Source organism: Amphiprion ocellaris, chromosome 2 (genome assembly GCF_022539595.1).
Source record: "Amphiprion ocellaris isolate individual 3 ecotype Okinawa chromosome 2, ASM2253959v1, whole genome shotgun sequence".
In the NCBI taxonomy this organism is placed as follows: domain Eukaryota; kingdom Metazoa; phylum Chordata; class Actinopteri; family Pomacentridae; genus Amphiprion; species Amphiprion ocellaris.
Window position 1 is genome coordinate 5004676 of NC_072767.1, and position 23631 is coordinate 5028306.

The 23631-nt window shown below is 38.3% G+C and overlaps 1 protein-coding gene across 7 annotated transcripts in view; it reads left to right on the plus strand.

Moving 5' to 3' along the window:
• Positions 1-23631, plus strand: part of osbpl9 (oxysterol binding protein-like 9) — a 55667-nt gene that overhangs the window by 29392 nt on the left and 2644 nt on the right. For 3 of the 7 annotated variants that reach the window (XM_023263180.3, XM_035944894.2, XM_023263183.3), the window contains 19 exons: positions 1274-1369; positions 2550-2597; positions 4359-4388; positions 4473-4523; positions 5053-5091; positions 9564-9657; positions 13357-13461; positions 16113-16272; positions 16451-16563; positions 18294-18412; positions 18549-18634; positions 18731-18911; positions 19905-19989; positions 21064-21174; positions 21259-21322; positions 21417-21557; positions 22958-23036; positions 23155-23246; positions 23346-23481. In XM_023263180.3, coding sequence (XP_023118948.1) covers positions 1274-1369; positions 2550-2597; positions 4359-4388; positions 4473-4523; positions 5053-5091; positions 9564-9657; positions 13357-13461; positions 16113-16272; positions 16451-16563; positions 18294-18412; positions 18549-18634; positions 18731-18911; positions 19905-19989; positions 21064-21174; positions 21259-21322; positions 21417-21557; positions 22958-23036; positions 23155-23246; positions 23346-23481 — 1830 coding nt within the window. Of the gene's footprint in view, positions 1-182; positions 343-1273; positions 1370-2549; positions 2598-4358; positions 4389-4472; positions 4524-5052; positions 5092-9563; positions 9658-13356; positions 13462-16112; positions 16273-16450; positions 16564-18293; positions 18413-18548; positions 18635-18730; positions 18912-19904; positions 19990-21063; positions 21175-21258; positions 21323-21416; positions 21558-22957; positions 23037-23154; positions 23247-23345; positions 23482-23631 lie in introns of those variants that run through there. The other 4 variants (XM_023263182.3, XM_055018800.1, XM_023263181.3 and 1 more) reach the window with 4 other exon arrangements.

Below are 23631 nucleotides of genomic sequence, written 5' to 3' on the forward strand. Positions count from 1 at the left end.
GTGACTTCCAGCCCATCATTCAGATATTTGCTCAGGCCTTTTTGTGGCCAGCTATGTTTTTGCGAGTCACACTGACAGTGAAAGCACCTTTGATCTTTGGAGGAAGTTTGCCCCATTAACTGCAGGCTTCATGGCTGCTGAGTCAATGCAGACTTTGTTCTCTATAAAGTGTTTTTAACGGTTTAAACTTTAGCAGGTCTGGCAGCATTTGGCTCTGGGTTAATGGCTTTCCTTCACATTCCTATGAAACCATCTCTAGCAGGAAGAAAAGGCATCTCGAACTCAGGACGCGGCAGGACTATGCGACGCAGCAAATCCCAGAAAGCAGCAGCCAAACGCAGGGTTTGATAAGAACTTGTTTTACTAACAGCTGCAGGAAATTGTTTATTTCACTTTCAGTTTGGCCGTTTCTCTGCATGCTTTTTCACTTGTAAGAGGTGGTGTTCTGCCTTTTTCCATGTCACTGCTATGTAGGAATAAAGTGCAATGACACACACCGTGTTAGTCATCTGCTGAATCGTCTGGCTTGACGTAGAGGGGTTATTGTGTTGCCCTTGCCATCGACAGGCTGATTTTTCTAAGGAAGTCTTGTCTGTGCGTACGTTTATCATCCATCTGCCTGTTTTTAGTTTTGTGTCGCAGCCAGCTGGATTGTTCTGGGTGAGCTCAGACAGATAGAGACAGATGCCCGGTCACGTCTGTTCTGTCAATACTCTAGTAATTACCTTTTAATGGATATTATGTAATGAAATGTTATGTTCTCTCTCTCTCTCTCTCTCTCTCTCTTGCTCTGTGTATGTGTGTGTGTGCTATTAAGGGAAGCTAATTAACCAACACTGAATGTGAGTGCACCTCAGCTCCATTTTTACACACCGTCCTCCGTCTCTAGCTAAAACTCTCTGCAGCCTTGAGTTTCCCGATTTAGTTTTGTTGCAGCCTGAAATGCGTTGGCCTCCAGTCAGGCGCTGAGGCAGACAGCCCCGCTGGCCTTTCATGAAGCCGTCAAACAATAGTATTCATATCTCCCACCGGTACAGTACGATGCTGGAAGATTCTCCTGGACTGTTGACGCTTCTGTCCACCATTTTGTGTAACAGTTTACAAAGCCTACCTGGCCGGGAGGTGGCAGAGAGGAAATCATGTTTTTATGAATGGATAATATTGGCTGTGGTTGGGTATTTTGCTTTGAATATGCAAACACTAGCATGCCTTCTGTCAGGGATTTGGTTGGAGCTGCACTAATGCTCAGCTTTGTTTCTTTTCTCGTCTCCAGGAGGCCGAGGCAGGATTCGTTCCGAGCGTTCAAGACTTTGACAAGAAGCTCGCTGAAGCTGACGCCTACCTGCAGATACTGATTGACCAGTTAAAGGTAGGACTCAGCAAAAAGATGCACTGACGCCATCGTTTCAGCTGGTTTATTTCACTCTTTTATGGCTGTCTACTGCTCACTTTCACCATTGTAACTAAAAATAAATATAGTCTATTTGAAAGAACTGCACCTAAAATATACCCTAAAGCTGTACATTAATCCACAAGAATAGACAGAATCATAGTCCATTTGAAAGATTTGCACCTAAAATTCAGCCTGAATCTGTACATTAATCCTGAAAAATTCAAGGAAATGTAGTAAATTTGAAATATTTGTATCTGAAATTTACCCTAAATCTGTACATCAGTCCTCACAAAAAGGAAATATGGTCCACTTGAAATAGTTGCACCTAAAATATACCCTAAATCTCTGCATTTCTCTGCAAAAATAGAAAGAAATATAGTTAATTTCAAGATCTGCACCTGAAATTTACCTGAAATCTGTACATAATCCTAAATCTATACAATTATCCTCAAGGAAAAAAAAGAAATAAGATCCATTTGAAAGATTTACACCTAAGGTTTACCTTAAATCTGTACATTAAGCCACAAAAATAAAAAAAATATAGTTCATTTGAAAGATTTGCACCTGAAATTCACCCTAAATCGTTACATTAATCCTAAATCTGTTCACTAAACCACAGAAATCACAGAAATCAAAAGCAATGTTGTCAATTTTTTAAGTTTTGCATCTGAAATTCACCCTAAATCTGTACATTAATCCACAGAAACCAAAAGCAATGTAGTCAATTTGAAAGATTTGCACTTAAAATTCTTCCTAAATGTGTACATTAATCCACAACAATCGACAGAAATATAGTCAATTTGAAAGATTTGCAGCTAAAAATCACCCTAAAACTGTATATGAATCCATTGCATGGCTTGTAATCGAATCAGTGTCACCACCTCCTTCGTGTCTTTTTAACAAAGCAGAAGCTGAGGTTTAGATTTGCGGCAGCACAGTGATGAAGCAGAAAGCGATGTTTTTAAAGAAGCATGCTGTGTCTCTCAGACAGAACATTTTAATGAAAACTCTTTCGAGTGTCCCTCCTTAATTGTTGTCGCCCCATTATCTCGTCTGTACAGATTCACCTCCTGATCCTTGAATACTCATTTTGCCGTGGAGTCGTCTCAGCTCATATTTCCATCTGTCTCTCTTTTAATTTCTTGTTCCCACACAGCTGTTTGATGAGAAGATCAAGGACTGCAAAGAGGATGAATCCCGCAGAGTGAGTACCGACGACGCGACGCCGTCCTTGTGTCTCGGCTCTCTGGTTCACCCTCATTAACACCAAGCCAAATAAAAAGGATGCTTGTGGTGCATGTGTGTGAATTCTGCTGTTTGTCAGCTCGAAGTATGTTTTTAAAAAGTATTCATCGAGTCAAAAAGGATCGAACGCTATGACTCATCTGTCAGCATTTAACAAGCTAACGCCACATAATTTAGCTTCGTTTTACTACGCAAACAGTATTTATACAGACGGACAAACCTGGATCCTGCAGAAATGCTCAGCTGCACCATAAACTGTTCTCAACTCACTGACGAGCCAATTGTCAGACTTTAATCAGACCACAACTAATGATTGTTTTAATTATTAATTAATGAGTTCATTGTCTCATCTGCACAGCTGTTTTAAAAGCAAAAATGTTCTGTTTTTATTGATATTAAACAAAGAAAAGCGGCACATTTTAACATTTGAGAAGCTGTAACTGGAAAAAACGTCATTTTTACTTCACAAATTACTGAAATTTCTGTGAATAGATTAATTGGTTTGTTGACTGTTAGCTGCAGGATGCTAAACCTGCTATGCTTTACATACATTACATTGTTGTTTATTACAAAATGTAAAATAAGTCTCAGATTTAGCCTCAGATTGAAGTTCTGTCTAATATTTTGGCTGAATTGGAAGAATTTTATGCGTTCAAACCTGGAACCTTTCTATCTATTTATTTTTTTCTCCTCAACAAAGCATCTTACCTTTCAAGCGACTTTGAGGAGTCAATATCTAAAGAAATGTATCTCTCACAGCCATGAATTTTAGTGTGGACACAGACAGAACAGTTTCCAAATGGCTTTAGCAGAGGACAAGTTCTTAATTATTGGTCCTTGAAAATGGAAGTGCAATATTTTCCAACTAGTGTGGTATTTTGGCCCCAGAAAGTTCCTGTAACTGTGTCTATATATGGATGTTTCCATATTTCCCACTGAAAATACAGTCTTCGGTCAACATGTCACCAACTTTTGAGGCTTCTTACTTCAGTGGAATTTGGTGTGTTGTAAGTACGACAAGACAAAGTTCCAGTTTTTTGCTATTTCGAGAAAAATGTGAACAGAACTCAACACAAAAACTGGTGTTTATATGGGTCTGTGTATTGTGATTATATGTGCAAACTTACAAGTGGCTTCCATGTTGTCTTCATGGTAAAATGTATTCAGTCTTACTGGATGTTCCCATGCATGTTGTACACTGGAACACACATCACATGTATGAGGCTTGTTTTTGTGATAACGGTTAAACAAAGTGACCAAAGTCTGAGACAATGCAGCACCACAGCGAGCTAAAATGACACTTAATCTTCCTTCTCTTTGCTATTTATTCCACAAAGCAGGTGTTCTTGTAGCTTGACGTTATCCAAGTGAAAGAGGTGTTTGGTTTTGTTGGAGGAAGCGGTTTGGTTTCAGGGCGTCTCAGTGGCATTTTGTGTTTTCCTACCACACTGTGTTCACTTCCTGTCTGCGTTTAACAGCTTCTGGTCACTTCTTGATCACAGTGACTTCACCAGACATTTTTTTTTCTTTTTTTGATCTTGTAGATTTAAAGGGCAAAAAAAACCCCCACAAAGCAGAAAAGCTGCTACAGTCAGTCCTACATGAGTTACCTTGATGTTTCTCACTCCTTTGTGTTTCCTGTCCTGTTAATCCAGTTGCATCAGCACTTCTGCTTTAGTGTTTTTGTGCTTACAGCCTGTTTTCTTTGTCTTTTTGACAGAAAATTGAAAATTTGAAGGAGACTACTTGTGTAAGTCCAACTTTATTAACATATTTTCCATCCTGACTTTGGGCTGAAGTCCAAATGTTTAACGAATTCCTTTCTGTTTTTCAGAGTATGGTAGAGTCCATCAAGCACTGTATTGTACTGCTGCAGATTGCCAAGGTAAACCCAGTTTCTTTTGCATGTTTGTTTTCTCTCTCTCTCTGTCTGCAGTTTTTGGTGTGCCATCTCTCCATAATCATTGTTCTTGTGAGACCACATGCACTGTGTGTTGCGTTTCGTCCTCGGGGTAGTTCCCTGCTTACAGTTGCTATCTGGGTCGCTGGTTGATGAGGGTGTCGCCCGGTGCTTCTTTCATCACATGTTCCGTTCAGCCCTCTGAAAGGAAGTGGAGCAATCATTTCTGCTTCATGTGGCTGTGAGGTGCCTCTTTTGTTAAAACTAACTCTTACTTTGGAAAAAGATTCGAGGAAACGTGCATTTTTGTTTGGCAATCTTGTTCTTTCTTTGCACGACTGAAAGAAAATGAGGATTTTACCGTGTGATGAAAGGATCACCGCATGTGGCAAGTTTGGGGAATGTGATGAGAGGGATGGACCTCATCGCCCTCTGCATCGCCGACGCTCAGGATGCTTTGTGAAATGACTCTTCCTACACAAGCAGTCTAACACTGTCTTCTTAAAATTTTAAGGACCAAAGTAACGAACAACAACACGCAAACGGACTTATAGTAAGTTTGACACTTTTTGTCCATGACAAAAAAAATTTTTAAAATCAAAGAAACTGCTAACCTTCTTTTCTGGCTTAATTTACTCCCTCCTGTATGTAGAAAAGCGGGTAAATCAAACCTGTTTTAGTGCATGCCGTCTAATTTGGAGATAAACTCTATCTCAGGCTCTTTCCCCTCATTTCTGCCACTACTCTCCTCTTGATTAAGTTAATACTTTTCCTGACCTCATCTGGGATTTCAAGTTTTCAACCATGGTTGGGAACTATTCTTTCACTTCATCAAGACACAAAATGTGTGTTTGTGACACTAAATACACATTTTTGCAGAGTATATAAATATGTGTACATGGACTGTACATGTGTGTTTGCATGTCTGCATATAGGAGTGTTGCACATCACTTCACCCACTAATGAGACTCCACTAATTCACCATTGATTTACGGTGCACACTGCCTGCTTAGTGAACCACTCAGCACTAACAGCTGTAAAGCCATGCAGAGAGCAGTATGGAGGCTCTGCAGGTGCTCTGTGTTCACCGTGAAGGACGCATCAGGAGATACGCATGCTTGAACCAACATACGTCTACTTCACGTTGATGAAAGGCATTTTCCAAAGCATTTACTGCAGCATTTTAGATTGATTTCCCACTGTACAGGCAGCTTTTGTTTTTCATTCAAATCTTGTGATTATAAACTTGCAGTAGATGGATAATCTGTCACAGACTTAAGCCCCTTTCAGACATGAGATTTACAACATTGCAGCTTCATCAGCCTGTTAAAGTGACGGCATTATGTCATTCAGACATAAGGTGCTTTTATGGTAATTTTTTTCATTACTGTAAGATTAGGCAGAGCATGTATTATACTTAACAATGCAACAAGAAGCAAAAGTCTGAATGTAAACTACTAGCAAACTAAGTGACAGCATAGTTTTTTTTTTTATATAATCCAAAACACTGACATTTTACATAATCTAACTGCTACTTTACTAACAATCAAATAAAAATCTCCAGAAAGCTGTGAGGAAGACCATTATATAACTAATAATTTACCTGCAGCTGATAAACTTTAACTGTGTGGCATGAAAAAGTTCCCAGTGTGACCTGCTGTTTGGTCCTGATCATTTATGATGTAACAATGTGAATTTCCCCTGGCGTGGGGAGAAATAAAGGACTAATCTTATCATTAGTAATGAATACAGTTACGGCTGTTGTGCATGAATGCATTTTGTCAACCCTCATATGGATCCTGCCTCTGTCTAATGTTGCAGATATTTAATAAACTCAGAGGAAAATCTCCTACAGACAGCTGGAAGCAGCAACCAAAACTTCAACTCCTGTTAACCCTCCTGTTGTCCTCATTTATGGGAACCAAACAATATTGTTTCCTTGTTTGAAAAAAATCCCAAAAATTTGCAAAAAAATTCTCCAAATTTCAGAAAATTTGCAAAACCTTGAGGAAGAAAACTCCAAAAATTCCTTAAAAGTTTCCCTTAAAAGTTTTGTTTTAAAAGAATCTTCCAAACTTGGCAAGAAAATTCTTGTAAATATTTTCAAAAAATTAATAAAAATCTTCAAAAAAATCCTAAAAATATCTAATGTGATTCCATATATATCATTAAAACTTCTAATATTTTCTTTAAGGACATTCACACAAAAAATCAACCAAAATCCAGCGAATTTCGCTGGATTTTGGTTGAATTTTTTTTTTTGTGAATGTTCTTAACAAACATTTTTAACATTTCTTTTTTCCACCAAAAAATGTTCAAAAATTTCCCCAAAATATTGAAAATGTGAACATCAGAAGTTTCACTGTGAAAATACAGATTTTTTTCCACATTTTCAAACTTTAAAACGGATCAATTTTGACCCACAGGACGACACGAGGGTTAACATGTTTTCAAAAAAACCCCAATAAAACCAAAAACATAACATTCTTAATTCATGGATATCTTTAATCTAAGGTGTTAAGCACAATAAAATTTGTTTTTATAGACCTTTTAATATGTAATAGATGTAAAATTAAATGAGAAAGTAGTTATTTTAGCAGCAAAGTGTGTCTTTTGCTCCTTGTGATGTTTTTGGATGAATATTGGTACTGAAATGTGGAAAAATCCCTCCATAATTTGCTTCAGATACCTACAAGTAATGTTGCTGTATGCAGTTCAGAGCCTTAAGGAAAGGTTTCTACATCCAACTAAGTAAGATTACTTTTGCAACTTTTGAAGAAAACAAATCAACACATTCAGATGCCATCAGATTTACAGAAGGTAATGCATGTCTGGAAGAGGCTATAGTTGCATGGAAATACAGTTGGAAACAGTGACGCCCCTTATTTAAAGAAAATCTGATTATTGATTTGTGAATGAGCCAAAACAATAAATTTTAGAAGTGGAATAATCAACCAAATTCATATTATACTTTTCACATGTCGATGTTGGGTGTTGCTCGTCTTTTGGGTTTGTTTTCCCAACAGCAAACTGGCTCATAACTGTATTTCCATGCATGAAAATATGCTAATTTGATGCTGTGATGGAAAACGTATCTCCATTGAAGCAACTAGATGCCAGGACAAAAACGTCTGACTGGAAGCGAGTAGAGACAGAAAAGTGAAGGCCGGAGGGCAAATGAAACTTGCACTGGGCGAGCAGACCGCCGTGCATTAAACAGGAACCCAGCAGCTACCTGGGAAGGAGAAAATCGATCTGAAACCTCTCTGCATGCTTTGGAAAATGCCAGATAATGTGGTAATGTGAATGGTTGGTAGATAATGGTCCGATACGTAGGAAGCCTCCAGTGTGGCTCTTGAAGCAAGAATCCCCCCGAGGTCGGACAGCTCGCAGGACTCACTGCTCTTATAGCTGACTTAATCTGGCAGTCATTAAGTACAGTATTACGCCGTATAAATAGGACAGCATAAGCTCTGTCTGCGTATATAACTCCACGTGTGTTTGTACGCCAGATATCTTTGCAGCTTTGGAGCCTCTGGATGTCTGTCTGTCACGTTGCTTATAATGTGGAGCAAGTGATAAATGCACCGCAGACCTTTTGTTTTTTACTACTTTAAACACAGCAGCACGTGTGATTGAGCTCCGCAGCGCCGTGGGAATCTCTCTAAAGTGTAGGAATCATTTAAACCCGGCACACAAGAAGCATTTATCTGTCAAAAATAATTCATGGGCTGTGATTGGAGAGAGCTTTTTGCCGCATTAATTTTACATTCTCTGAAAAAAAAGGAAACTATCGATTGTGACGGTGTTTAAAGCCCCCTTTTTTTTAGCTGCAAAACTTTCCTGATGAGTAGCTGCTTTCCTCCCGTCCTCATCTCCACCGGGCTGGTCCCACCATGACACACCAATATTTCTGCTATAATTAGCAGTCCTCGACTTACTTTAGCGAAGGCACGTGGATGAGGTAGCGAGGAAGGAACGGAGGCAGGGAGTTGAGATCTCCAAACTTACGTGTGTGATTTTTCTGATCACAATGACCCTTTTCTTAGCTATTTAGATATTTTGGTGGCATGAAAACACAGAAAACTACACCAGAGAGTCGATCCTGTGGAGTAAAATGTCCCATTCTGAAGAATAACCACAGCTCCTGTTTCTCTTCTTTGGTTTAGTCATGCAGTGACTCACCGTGTCTGTTCCTGTTAATCTCAAATGATGTCAAAAACTTTCCTAAGAAAAAAGAAAAAAAAAACAAAGCTGAAAAAAATCACACGCCAAGTCTGAGTGATAGGATAACAGATCAGAGAGACTAGATGTCATTTCAGTGCTGCCAGGAGCCCCGAGGGTAAGTTGTTGTTGGGGGGGAAAAAGGTCGATATGTTTCGCTTTAGCTCGTGTTCCTGTCAGTCGGGTCAACGGTGGCGGTGACCCCATTTCACGAAGCCGACAGGCTGCTTTTTACATATATGTGTGTGTGTTTGTATTCAGATTGGTTGCAGCAAATAAATCCCGGCTGGTCTTTTCACATCAGGGGAAATCAGGAGCCAGAGAGTTGAGACGAGTTACAGACTTAGATAGCAGCCCGGTGGAGTTAATTAGCTCAGAGTTCAAGAGACGAAGCTGGTTATTGTGTAAAGCTGCTGCTGCTGCTGCTGCTGCTGGTGTGATTGGTTTCATATTGATGAAATCGATCTGCACAGACTTGGTCGTGCACATGTGAGTTTATTGTTCTTGTTGTCCCATAGGTGGACTATTAATCTGATCTATAACTAGTGTGCAGAGAAGCTTGGATGTTAAAGGAATTTATTTTCCTTGTGTTTTGCGTGTCTGCACTTGAATATAGCTGCCAAATTCTGCCAGTTGGTCCAAAAAAACAGTTTTTGAGGCAATTTTTTTCCTTTGTTGTTGGTTAGTGTTTTAATTTGGTAAGCAGGCAGTGGTTTGCGTGTGCAGCAGGTGTCTGTTGTCAGCTCAGGCAGGTGTTTCTGTCGTTTTGATGCCGTTGTTGTTTTTGTTCGTTCCCTCCAGAGCACCATCAACCCAGTGGATGGGATCTACCAGCCCCCTCTGGACACTCCTGTAGTCAACACCACGATGCCAACACAGACCACACTACCCACAGGTACAAGGCTCCTCACCACGCCTCATTCAGGAAATGTGTTGTCACCTCGTTAATAATGTGCTAACAGGCTAAAACCACGGCTTTAAACTGAGCTAAAAATGAAGCAACACTGAGGTAGTGGCTCCAGAAAATCCCATGAGTCAGTCCATTTAAAATCAACCAAACCTGAAAAACGCTCCCACTTCCCTGTGCTGAAACTTTAGTATATTTAATGAAGCCATGCAAAGTTTTGCCTTCATACTATAAATATTTTAGAGTTGCAGACCCTGGAAGCATATAGGAGTGGGTTGAAATTCTGCAATTATTAATTCGCAAATATGCTTTTTCCACCATTTCTGATCTCACATAACTTCATAAATACAAAAGATAAACACATCTTCACAATCTAAAGACTAAGTTTTTCTATAAGTGACTTTGAGCATCAGTATTATGGGATGTATCATAGTTTGAACAGTAAATGTTGCTTTGAGGTGCAAACTTCTGGTCTAACTGAGCCCCAGTTAGTGTCACGTTGAAAGCGTCTTGTTCCAGCCGTTGACCTTGAAGTCATTCTCAAGTTGACATGTTAAGATTCTGGATTTTTCTTGATTTTTTTATTCAAGTTTCAAGCCTTTCTGAATAGTTTTGTTTGGTCATTTTGGACACATTTGTGGACCCACCTGTTTCTATTTTGGCAGCAGGGCTTTAATGATTTAAGTAACTTTCAAGGAAACAGTCAAATTTTTACAAAAAACTGCAGCATCTTCCATTGTAATGCAGTTAATATTTTGAGTTCTTGATCAGACAGAGCAACATATTATAAGATGCCAGCTTTGATTGAATTTGAGAAACTGTGTTGAGCTTTTTTCACAGTTTTCTGATATTTTCTGAAGACTATAGCCAACTTTGAGCATCCATATTATGGGATGTATCATAGATTGAACAGTAAAACTGCAGTAGTTTAATGTCTATGAGACAGAGTCATAGAAACAATCATTGGTACCTTGGATGTGTTTTCTGATAATTTGCCAGTGAAAACAAAAATGCATTCTGGGTAAACTTTCAAGGCTCATATCAGAATGTGTGATAGGTGGTTGGTCAGGACAAATTCTAGACAATAAAAGATCTCATTTTTACCTACGTTTGATACCAGGATCATCGTCTAGTCAGGCAGAATTGCAGTGTAGGCACTCATTAATTTTTCATGGCATGACCCTAATAGACTCCTGGTTAAAAAGCATCAACTTCCTTATTAAGTGAGTCAGTAAAGTTTTTCCAGAAGTCATTACCAGTGAGCTGGTGTTGTTTTTGTCAAATATTTCCCTAATTATTTCGCTATTAGGACTTAAATAGGAGGTGTGACTGGCATGATTGATACTCCTGAGGTCTGTACTACGAAGCAAGTTCAACATACACAGGATGTTATCTGGATTTACTTAACCAAACAACTGCAGTCACACAATCATTTCAGGGTATAGAGCTGCAGATTTCTAATAAGAGGAACAAAATAGAGCTTTAAATTATAATGAAGCAACACAGCTGCTGCAGCCGAAGTCAGGAAGGAAAGCTGCAAGAACCTACAGATTGTGTAAACTAATAGGCTTACCAATATCTTTGCCTTATATAACACAGATTTACCCCTCATTTAGTTATGTGTAAGTGGCTGAGACGTAGGTTTCTTATTTAACAGGCAAGATTCAGTTTAATTATCATGATGGTCAAGGTTGTATGACAAAATTACATATAGTACCTTTAAGCTGCTCACAAAAACAGATGCATTAATTAAGTAATAAACATACAAGCAATTAAATGTTGATGTGGAGGATAAATCCAGTGAGCTCACATTCAATCTCATGTTTACAATATATCAAACGGTTTCAGCTTCATTCTCTCTGCTGCTGGTTTTGGTAGCAAACGTAAAAACGCGACTCAAACCAGTAAGTAGGTTTACTGCAAATCCTATAAGTTCAGCAAGGCTTTAGTGCCTTATTAGTCTCTGTTTTAGGATTATGTCGCGCTACAGACGTCTATAGAAGAATGAAATAGCTTTGAAATGACTTGCAGCTCTAAAGACAGTCTTCCTCTGAAAGCAATGACGGTGCTGTTTTCCAAGAGAACTGATGAGTCAATAGATGTGTTTAAATATGCGTTGATGTGTTATCTAGAACATAGTTGCTCCAGAACAGGACGTGCAGCCTTAGTTACCATGTATATGTATCCCAGTAAGAAATGAACCAGAAGAGTAGCCCTGAAAACCCAAATTAAACCCAAAGTTACCTCCATAACCTCAGATACAAGCTTGAGAGTCCCAATTAGTCGCTTTGAAAGCTTCTTGCTCCAACCGTTGACCTTAACCCTCTTGTTGTCTTCATTTATGGGCACCAAAAAATATTGTTTCTTGTCTGAAAAAAATCCAAAAATTCAGCCAAAAAAATTCCCCAAATTTCTGAACATTTGCAAAACCTTTAGGAAGAAAATTCCAATAATTCCTTTAAAGTTTCCCTTAAAAGTTTTATTTAAACAAAAAATCCCCCAAATTTGGCAAGAAAATTCTTGTAAATATTTTCAAAAAATGAGTAAAAATCTTCCAAAAAAAATCCTAAAAATATCCAAAGCGATTCAATATATATCAGTAAAACTTCTAATATTTTCTTTAAGAACATTCACATAAAAATCAACGAAATTCCACCAAATTCACTGGATTTTGGTTGATTTTTTTTGTGAATGTTCTTAAGAAACATTTTTTTAGCATTTCTTTTTTTCCACCAAAAAATGTTCAAAAATTTCCCGAAAATGTTGAAAATGTGAACATCAGAAGTTTCACTGTGAAAATATTTGTTTTTCCACATTTTCAAACTTTAAAACGGGTCAGTTTGACCCGCAGGACGACACGAGAGTTAAAGTCACTCTCACTGCTTTAATCTTTTTCTATAATCTGCGTTTAAGATTGTGCAGCATCTAAATCAGGTTGTTTATTGACACTATAAGGTGACAACAGCTCCTCCTGTTGTTCAGATCTCCACCTCCTCTGCAGCACGATGACGATGTTACAGATATTTTTATGTGCTTGTTAACAAATGTTTCATCCTTCACAGAGTGTAATTTTCCAATATTCTGCCCCTCAACATCATTTTAAATCTTCATATTTCACCGTAGAACTGGGTTGCAACCTGAAACAAGTTCTAATTTTACAATCAGTATCAGTTTTGACAAATATATTGAATGTTCTGTCAGTGTTTGAGTGTAAACTGATATTGTTTAGGTTCCTGATATATTGAATATCACCATCAGGATCCAGCAACATGATATCCGCTATTATTATTCCATGCATTTGTGTCATTATATTTATTTTTCAGACGTGATTCACGCTAAAAATGAGTCTGTTAATGTCCTGTCCTCGAGTCTAATTATGTTTAAAGTCACATCAGACAGTAAATAATTGACTGAATTTAATCCTGTAGCATGACTAAGATGTGACAACTTTTCTTTTTTTTTTTTTGTGGCTATTTTGGTCAGATGACTAGACGGTTTGAAAATGCTGTGAAAATGAACACTGCAAAGTAGGCCGTTCTAACTGGGGCCTCCTAATAGACTGTAATCCCCCTCACAGCTGAAGCCTCGGTGTGCCGCGCCTCACATCATTTTCCTCCTCGCACGTGGGACGAGACGCCGGCTTCGTTTCACTGCTTTTGCTCATCTGCTTTCTGTTTTCTGCTAAAGACGCTTCTCAGGTGTGTAAATCAGACCAACGACCCTCCACGTTACCTGTTGGTCCCGTCGTCACAGTGATGGGCAGTTTGCAGACCCCAACTCCCAACAGCACAGGTGAACGCTCACTCCAACACTGTTTTTATTATTAATAAATGATAACTGTGAATTATAACGTCCTCATGAGGCTCACAAGAAACATAAACTGCACTTGTTTTCCTGGCTTGGTGTTTAGGTGCAGTTTACCAGCAGCAAATTAAGTCTATTTGCCATAAATACAGTGAAATACGGCTATTTTTCTATTAAAAAGGGTCGTATTACATGTTATTCATGAGCAGATGGAGTGTTTATTAGATTTCAGTTTTTACAAATCACGTTCATCTTGGCTTAAAAGTTAAATCAAGTTATTTATACAGTAAATTTAAAGTAGCTATTGTGCTGAGGTGCTTTCCAGTAAACAAAAAGTCATTCCAAATTCGCCTAACAACTTTAATATAGAGGTTAAAATAAGATAAAGCTTTATTCTTCCAAAAGGACGTTCTTTTTCCACATATTGCTCAGGAAACCAAATTGCATAACATAAGAAATGCAGTGCTTAATGTGATGGAAATTAGATAAAAGTACGATATATTCCTGCAAATAACAATAAAGAAGCTAAAATAAGACTAGAGTAGATTCTGAGGTAGTAAATGAATATCACACATCATGAAATATTGCGCTTTAAATTGAGATATCACACAAAAAATGTAAATATTGCACCAGAAAAATGGAATGTTGCACCTTATGTCAATATTTGTCACGCACAAACTCAGCCTTGTGTTATTTATAGTGTAAAATTATCTAAATTATTTCAATATTACGGATTAAAACTGTACAAAAATTATATAAAATACAACTTCACCTGTTTGTAATGAATATTACAGCTAAGATCCTACAGGATTATTATTTTAGAGATTAATTTAACTAATTTAGAGCAAAGGTTTTGCAAAAATGTACATGAAAACCCGACAAACGCAAGGATTTTCTGGATCCCAAATAAGCGTTTTGTTTCTGTTTGAATTTTCAAGTGTGTTTTTGTGTTTTGTTTGTAATATTTTAGGATCTTTTTATTATCTTTTATATTTTTGTTCATAAATTGAGGTTTTAAGCCGCCAAAAGTGTAGAAATTTAGAATTCAAAACCAAATGTGAAGGGTTTCTGTCATAGTAATGGACCTGCAGTATGTTTTCAGCTGAATCTGCAGCTTCGATTTACTTTATGGAGCGTCACAGTGAGTTTCAGCTCTTTTTTTTCCCCTCACTGGTCCAATTCGCCGATTTACAGTTTCAGCTCTGCTCACTTAGTGTCATTTTGTGCTGCAGAAACAGCTGTTTTTAATGATAAACTCTATGCTGCACCTTCCCAGCAGCAGATGGACACAATTAGTGACTATCTGGTGAACAGAGCAGAGAATTTAGCAGCTAAATAGCCACACATTTCCCCCAGAAACCACGGTGAATATCGGACACGTTGCTCAGTAGCTGCTGGATGTTTAAAAATAAGGTTCAATATGTCAGCGTACGGTGAAAGCTGCGTTTTCTGCTTGTTCCGCTGCCCCCAAGTGGGCAAAAAAATCTGTTACTGCAGGTTTCACCCTCGTGTCGTCCTGTGGGTCAAAACTGACCCATTTTAGAGTTTGAAAATGTGGAAAAAAATATATTTCCACAGTGAAACTTCTGATGTCCACATTTTCAACATTTTTGGGAAATCTGAACATTTTTTGGTAGAAAAAAAGAAATGTTAAAAATTTTTCTTTAAGAACATTCACAAAAAAATCAACCAAAATCCAGCAAAATTCGATGGATTTTGGTAGATTTTTTTTGTGAATAAAGAAAATATTAGAAGTTTTACTGATATATATGTAGTCACTTTAGATATTGTTAGCATTTTTCTAAAGATTTTTACTCATTTTTTGAAAATATTTACAAGAATTTTCTTGCCAAATTTGGGGGATTTTTAAAAAATAAATCTTCTAAGGGAAGCCTTTAAGAATTATTGAAATTTTCTTCCTGAAGGTTTTGCAAATTTCCAGAAATTTGTGGAATTGTTTTGCTGAATTTTTGGATTTTTTTCAGACAAGGAAACAATATTTTTTGGTGCCCATAAATGAGGACAACAGGAGGGTTAAAGTTCATTTTTGGCCTTGAAAACAACATTATATGGCATAATCTTCATCCGCAGACAATAGGAAACTTGTTAGACCAGCTGCTACTTGTCTTGTGTTATAATTTGCATGGACCAGGAATAAAACAGCAGTTTGTTTTTACAGAAAGAACATTGTGGGTCCTCTGCAGAATATTATTATGTTATTGTTAGACGCTTCAATTTGCAAGCAGCAGGACGCTAATGTAATAAGGACTGAGACACTTGAGGAAAAGCAGTAATATTATTAACTATTGTTGTGCGTCTGTGTCCGTGAACATAAAGGGGATTAAAGAGCCAAAGTGAAGGAAAGCAGAGGTTGCTGCCCGTTTGTCTTGTGTGCTGAGGCAGCAGCGTTAAAACGCTGCGTTGTGCAATAAGGAGGCCGGCTGCTCGCTGTCAATAACCCTCTGCAGAGAAACCGTGGTGGAGCAGCTTCACGTTTCTGAGAACAGCTTCAGAAAAGAGCAGCGACATGATGCTGATTCAATCACCATGAAGACAGAAGCCTGATATTTTATTAGCTTAATCACATGAAACAGACGATGCTGCGACAGGCCTGACACGTGGTTTCCTTGTGTTGGCAGGGAGCGGTCCGTCGGGCCCCAGCAGCGGCGTCGCCTCCCCGGCTCACATCCCCCTCCCATCGCACTCGGTGCCAGACTTCTCCTATTCCTCCAGCGAGGACGAGTTCTACGACGCTGACGAGTTTTACCAGAGCAGCACTTCCCCGAAACACTGCATAGAGTGAGTACAGCATCCCCTCCCACCCCCCGCCTCCCCTGAGCACTAAATCTATTGTTTTATGGCTTGAAAGCAGCGCTGTCATTATCGAACGAAAATCAAGTTGCATAAGAGGCTTCAGCTGCCTGTGAATGTTCACTTTATCATCTTACGTCTCCGGCTTCCTCTCCTGCACCTCCAGTCCCTCAGGGCCTCCTGCAGCATCACCGCTCACTAATGAAGAAACGGCACTGAAAAGACCCGACACCACCGAGTCCCTCAACTCGTCCATGTCCAATGGAACCACAGACGCAGGTACACAAGGAAAACGCACAAATAAATGAAAGCCTCACCCTTTAAGTGCAAAACTGGAGCTGTGATCTGTGCAAATAATGTACATCTGAATAGCAAAATTACACTATCAGGTTAAAGTTGCACTCATTTAATAAAGGCACCGTTGAGATGTTAGATAGCTTATCTGAGAAAGTTTAATTATGAACATTTTGGATTCAAAAATTAATTATATTGATCAGTCTTACAATCAGAAGTTGTAAATTCAGATTTTAATTACACAGCTTAACCTAACTTATTTAAATATTAAGGCTAATAACCTACAGTGTTATTATTAATATTGAAAATTAACCTGACTAATCACAAACAAAACAACAAAAAATGAGCAAGCAATTTTTTAAAATGTGTTTTTATGTGTCATTTTTAGATTTTTTTTCAGTTTGTTTTGTACTGCAGAATTTGTTGTTTTCTTGTTTTTAAGTTAGGTTTTAAGGAGCCAAAGCAATAGATTAAAGTAAAAATGTACAAAAATACCAATTAGAAAACAATGACAGAGTGAAAAGGGTCTCGACTGATCTACATCCAAGTAGCAGAACTACACTTGAAGACTAGCATTGCACTCGTTTAATACAGGCACCATTCAGATATTAAATAGCTTATCTTAGAAAGCTTAATTATAAACATTTAAATATTAATTATATTGTATCAGTCTTAGAATCAAAAGTCATACATTCTTATTTTAATTACGGAGCTTCACCTAACTTGTTTAAATATTATGTCTAACACCCTGCAGAATTATAATTATTCATGGAAATTATCCTGACTGATTTAGAAACTTAGCTTTTGGCCCAACAAAATACACATGAAAACCCGACAAATCCTTGGATTACAATGAGATCAAACATGATATTTTCATTTTACAGTTCATTAAATAATAGTAATAATAAGTGGTTTAAACATGCATGTAATTTGTGAAGCTTCATTTTACATGTTTACAAGCTTCATATATAAATATCCAAGACTTTCAGAGCATATATGCTTAAGGCAAAACGACTTAGTCTTTGGTTGGGATGTCCCTTTGAAATGTTTTTGGTTTCCGATCGGCTCCGAGTCATTTAATATTTAGTATCTGTCTGTACCATTTTCCAATACACACTTTAAATATTGTAGATAATACCAGTTTTTTTTTCATCTCTTCCACTGGTTTTGCAATGAGAAAGGACAGTCAGCTCCGTGTTATCAAGCAGCGAACATAACACGAGTTTGGCTAGTAAAGGAGCACCGTGACAGAGATTCAGTGAGGCTCAGTAATTTCAAGCCAGCAAACGAGTGTCAAATTAAGCTATGTTAAATTTAGGTCTCAGAAGAACATCTGATGGCTGTTTTTTTCAGCTTTGTTGTGAAGTTTTTGCAAGAAAAAAGATACAAGTATCAAGCTTAGGTTTGTGCCAAAACCAGTTACTTAAAAAATTGGGTGTTTAGCTCCAGTCGTACAATGGCAGATCCTTGGATTATTGAGTCTAGATTATGCGACATCCCTCTGGTGATATGACTTGTCTGTACCTTTAAGTTTCACAGATGTTTAGTTCCTTCTTATATGTACATTTCTTGGTGTTTGGCTCGTGCTAAACTCGTTCTTCTGAAGTACGCTACACCTAAGAAGCCACAAACCACATTTCAGTTCATCGCAGTAAAAAATCAGTTGCGTTTAACACAAACAAGCCATTTGATGACTCCTCTGCTGCTGTCTTCAGATCAGTTTGACAGCCACGATGACCGAGATGACGACGGCGAAGGAGAGTCGGTGGAAGAGCACAAGAGCGTCATCATGCATCTGCTCTCTCAAGTTCGTCTGGGCATGGACCTCACCAAGGTAAGGACTCTTCATCTCCCTGATCTATATATGTTCTGTCTGCAGTGGTTCCTCCTCAGTTTGCTTTCTACTATCACCTCTGTTAGACTTTCTCACCCACATAGCTTCAACTTTTCACCTTCTTTGCATCACACAGGTGGTCCTGCCTACGTTCATCCTGGAACGGAGATCTTTGTTAGAAATGTACGCCGACTTCTTTGCGCATCCGGATTTATTTGTAACGTACGTACCATTTCACCATTTCAGCAACACTTCCTCCAAATGCTCCAGTTTTGAGAACTGTAAAAGTTCATTGCTCATTCTTGTGACTTCCACCAGTATCGCGGAGCAGCCGGAGCCTCGAGAGCGAATGGTTCAGGTGGTGAAGTGGTACCTGTCAGCTTTCCACGCAGGGAGGAAAGGCTCGGTGGCCAAGAAACCTTACAACCCGATCCTGGGTGAAGTCTTCTACTGCCACTGGGATCTTCCCAGCGAGACGGAGGAACCTTCTCCACATACGGTGAGACCAAGAACCGCTGCAGCCAAACTCTTAAAGAGCCCATATTATGCACGTTTACAAGGTCATATTTTTATTTTTAAGGTGTACCAGAATCTGTTTGCACACTTTAAACTAAAAAAAAAAAAACACTTTTTTTTCCTCATACTGTTGCATCTCTTCCAAAACTTACCGTTTTAGCTCCATTTTCTTTAAAAACGCCTCCTAAAAAGCTCAGTCTGCTTGCACTGCATTGGTTAGCTGGAAAACTAAAAGCAAGGCAACACTGGTGTCGTAACCACAGATTTCTGAGTAAAGGAATGCAGCAGAAGCAGCTCTAGCGAGGAAATAGTGACGAGAAAGCTGCTCATTCTTTGTGCCAAAATAGACAAATAATGCAAATGTGTTACATGATGACATAGATAAGTAACAGGAAATAAACCTGCACTTCAAACGAGGTGTTTCAGGCAAGTAAGGAGCAGAGGTCTGGGCTTTGATAGACTATTTACAGGCACAAAAAACTATATAACAAACTAAAGGAAAGGGAAAACCTCAAAGAAAAGCAGAAAAGAGCTCTTTAATAAACTTCTGTGCCTGTTATAAATACAGTTATGGTATAGAATTGTCTTCTTTCACCTTAGATTAATATTAAAGATCACAAAACGTTTGCACATCCCTACTAAGGGTGCCTGGTTCATTGTGCTTCAGCATCTACAAGGTCCTTTGTTTATGTGTTTTTAAACAAATTGTCACTTTGAATGGCTGTTGTGAGCCTGTAGGGAGCATGAAGACACTGTATGCTATATGTGTTTATGCAAATATAATTAACTTGAATTACAAGAATTGTTGTCATAGTAGTTTTTGCATCAGAGCTGCTTGCTTTTTATGTATATTTCTTACTATTTTTCAGCTTTCATTTCATTTACAGTCACGAAACATTAGTTTTTTCTATTGTAGTGTGGTTTTATCTGTTCTTAATCCTTCCTTCTGTGTTCTACTTCTTGTCGTTTCCTCCAGGAGACAGTATCAGAAGGTCCAGTTCCCTGGTCTTCAACCAACAGTGTGTGTTTTGTGGCAGAGCAGGTCTCTCACCACCCACCCAGTAAGTACAAAACCTCCTTCTTCTGACTCGTTACACAACACAAAATATTTTAATATGTAGTATCCCAAAACCTATGGTGGCATTGCTCATTTTTGAAACATGACTACCAGCTATAAATGTTTAGATCTTTTCTATTAATGTCATTTAACTCTCTAAACCCCAAAACCCACCGGCAGGTTTTAAAGGCATCTTGTCTTAAATAGAAATCACCCAAATGAGACAGTTTATTAGACACAGAAACTAAAAACAGAAAGAATCTTCGAATTTTCAACTTTATGATGATCCTTGAATGAATCAATTGTGATGTGGTGTTACATCGGGAAACTAAAAAAAATCTAAGCTCAAAATCATGATATTTACATCAAAATCATTTTATTCTACATGCCTTATTTGAGAAGTTACCAAAAATAAACTGTTTGCACTAATCACAGTCTGTACAAAACCAAAAATTATTCATTTCTTGTCACAATCAAAAAGTTTTGAGTGACTCGGCTGCAACCAACAGTCATGTAACAAAAATGAGAGACTTTTTTCCTGAACTGCAGGTTGTTTACGCAGAGCAGGCAGGAAACAAATTAAAAATTCTAAGAACTGAAATATCTCTAGTATAGAAGTAGAGCCACTATTTTTTCTTGCCAGTGCTGATAACACCTGTGGCCTTTTGAAAAAGTCGTGTTCAAGTTTTAGCAATTTTTTTAGGATTTATTGCATTATAGCTTTAGTATACTGAACAATAGAGGGTTAATGTTAGGGTTAGGGTTAGGGTTGACTCTCCCTACTTCTAGCCATGGTTGTGTTGTTTCCACAGAGGTGCAGGACTTTATATTGCAGTGAAAAATGAACCCACAGTGAAAAACGAGGCCACAGTGAATAAAAATGTGACAGCCGCAAAAATTTCAGAGGGTTAAGAAGCCAAGAAAGTTACAAAACAGATGGGATGTTGAGTCCAGGTGTCCAAATCTTTAGAAGGTGTAAACGAAGCTGTTTGATTTGTTAGGAAAAGACTTGTTTGCTTCATTTTCTTTACTGTCGGTTGCATCCCAGTCTTGAATGTTTTCCCTTTTCTCTCTGCAGTTTCTGCATTCTACGCAGAGTGTTTAAATAAGAAGATCCAGTTCAACGCTCACATCTGGACCAAGTCAAAGTTTCTTGGCATGTCCATAGGAGTCCACAACATCGGCCAAGGTACCCTAGAATCCTAACTATGCGTTTTACACTCTCTGTTACACCTTCATGGAGCTGTAATAAGTGTCTCTGGTCGTTTTCTAGGTTGTGTATCGTGTTTGGAGCACGACGAACATTATATTCTCAACTTCCCCAACGGATACGGCAGGTGGGTGTTGGTGTGTCCTTTTCTGGGGTTTTTTTGTCTTTGTCTTCGCTGAGTTACTGCTGTTTGCTTCACTGATGCGATCCCGTGTTTGCAGGTCGATTCTGACGGTGCCGTGGGTGGAGCTGGGCGGCGAATGCAACATCTCCTGCTCCAAGTCGGGCTACAGCGCCAACATCGTGTTCCATACCAAACCCTTCTATGGCGGGAAGAAGCACAGGATCACCGCCGAGATTTTGTAAGAGGATAACGATTTTATAGTTTGAACCTCTAAAGTTACTGCTTCTGCCACATTTTTACTCGCCAAGGGCTCATTTTTCACTGAAATATAAAGTCCTGCACCCCTGTGGAAACAGCCCAACCATGGCTAGAAGGAGATAAAATTTAAAAATGTTTCCGTCCAGTACCTTCAGGTTTTATCATGAATTATAAAAAGGAAAATACTGTTGAACTTCTATGATTATTTATTTTAAGAAAAACTGCAAATCAACATGTACAACATTTTTCCAAGTGTCCATAGCTGTTAGCAACACTGGAAAAATGATAGTGGCTCCATGATTTTACAATTTCCATTTTTAAGTAATCTCCTCTCTGCTCTGTGTAAACACTGCCTGCAGTTCATCCGAAAGTCCCTGAATTTTTGTCATGTGACTGTTTATCGCTGCTGAATTATTAATGGCTTCACTGTTGCACCGAGGAGTGCAGAATTTTTTTATTTTATTTTTTTTTTTTAAAGGATTTTTTAGTGCAAATGCTTTATTTTTGGCATTTTCTCAAATAGAGACATGTAGAATAAAGTGATTTTGATGAAATATTTCGATTTTAAGCTGAGATTTGGTCAAGTTTTCCACCAGGAACGATTAAAAATTGGATTGTTCTTTCTGTTTTTTCAGTTTGTGGCCTAGATAGATTGTTTTTGCAAAAATCTGGGCAATTTTTAAAGATGGCAGGCCTTTCTTAGTAGGTGGCAAGTTTCAGGGTTCAGAGGATTAAAACACATTTCATATACTGATTAAAAATATAAGATGCCAGTCTTTTATACATCATATAACATGTCTTTTATTTCAGTTTCTCCTGCAGTAAGCAAGAAACACTGAAAATCAACATGTACACCTTTTTTTGAAGTGCCCCTTGGTGTCAACAATGCTGGGAAAAAAGTAGTTCCATGCACTAGAGATAATTCACGATTTACATTTTTAAGTAATCTCCTCTTAGCTGAAAAGTCCCTGAATTTTCGTCGTGTGACGGTTTGTCTCTACTGAATTATTAGTAGCTTCACTGTTGCACTGAGGAGCTCAGAATTTTTAGGTTTTTACAGGATTTGTTTAGTAAAAATTATTTATTTTCACATTAAAAAAAAAAAAAAAAAAGACGTGAAATACTGAGATTTTGATGAAATATTTCGATTTTAAGCTTAGTTTTGGTCAAGTTTTCCAAAAGAACAACATGTCACAGATAAAAATGTCTGGTGTTTCTGTCAGTTTTTACCATTTCGGGTCCAGATAAATGGTTTTGGGATTCAGGGGGTTAAAATGCATTTTCCAGACTGTCAAAAGTCAGATTAAAAATAACAGATAGTGGGGTCTTATTCAAAATACGATCACTTTAACACCAGATTAATGTGTGTTTCTCTTGCAGTGCACCAAATGACAGGAGGTCCTTCTGCTCCATTGAAGGAGAATGGAACGGAGTGATGTATGCAAAGTGGGCAACTGGAGTAAGTCCTTTACTTCTTCTTCTTTATTTTTTAATTAAATGAATAATCCTACGTTAGTTAAACCGAAGTCCAGCTCTCTAACTGAATGAATGAGTTAATGCTCGCTGTGTGTTTCTAGGAGAACACGGTGTTCATAGACACTAAGAGGATGGGCATCATCAAGAAGAAGGTCAGGAAGCTGGAAGACCAGCTGGAGTACGAGTCCCGAAGGTGAGAAGTTCTCATCGATCTCTAACCTGAACGTCTCGTCTGTCGTCCAGGAACAGAATGATTCAAAAGTAAACCCTGTTTGACTTTTTATTCTGATAGATTATGGAGAGATGTGACTCTGAACCTGAAGCTGAAGGACATCGATGCAGCAACAGAAGCCAAACATCGGTTGGAGGAGAAACAAAGAGCCGAAGCCAGAGAGAGGAAGGAGAACGAGCAGCAGTGGGAGACCAGGGTGAGACTTTCTGCCTCCAGAAACAGCATGAACTCTGATAAACTGCATGTTCCTGATATAGCGACGCATTAACACACACATTCATACCACTAAATCACTACATACTCCTGTTTTTATGCCTTTATGCCTAATGCCAGACAAGGAAACAGT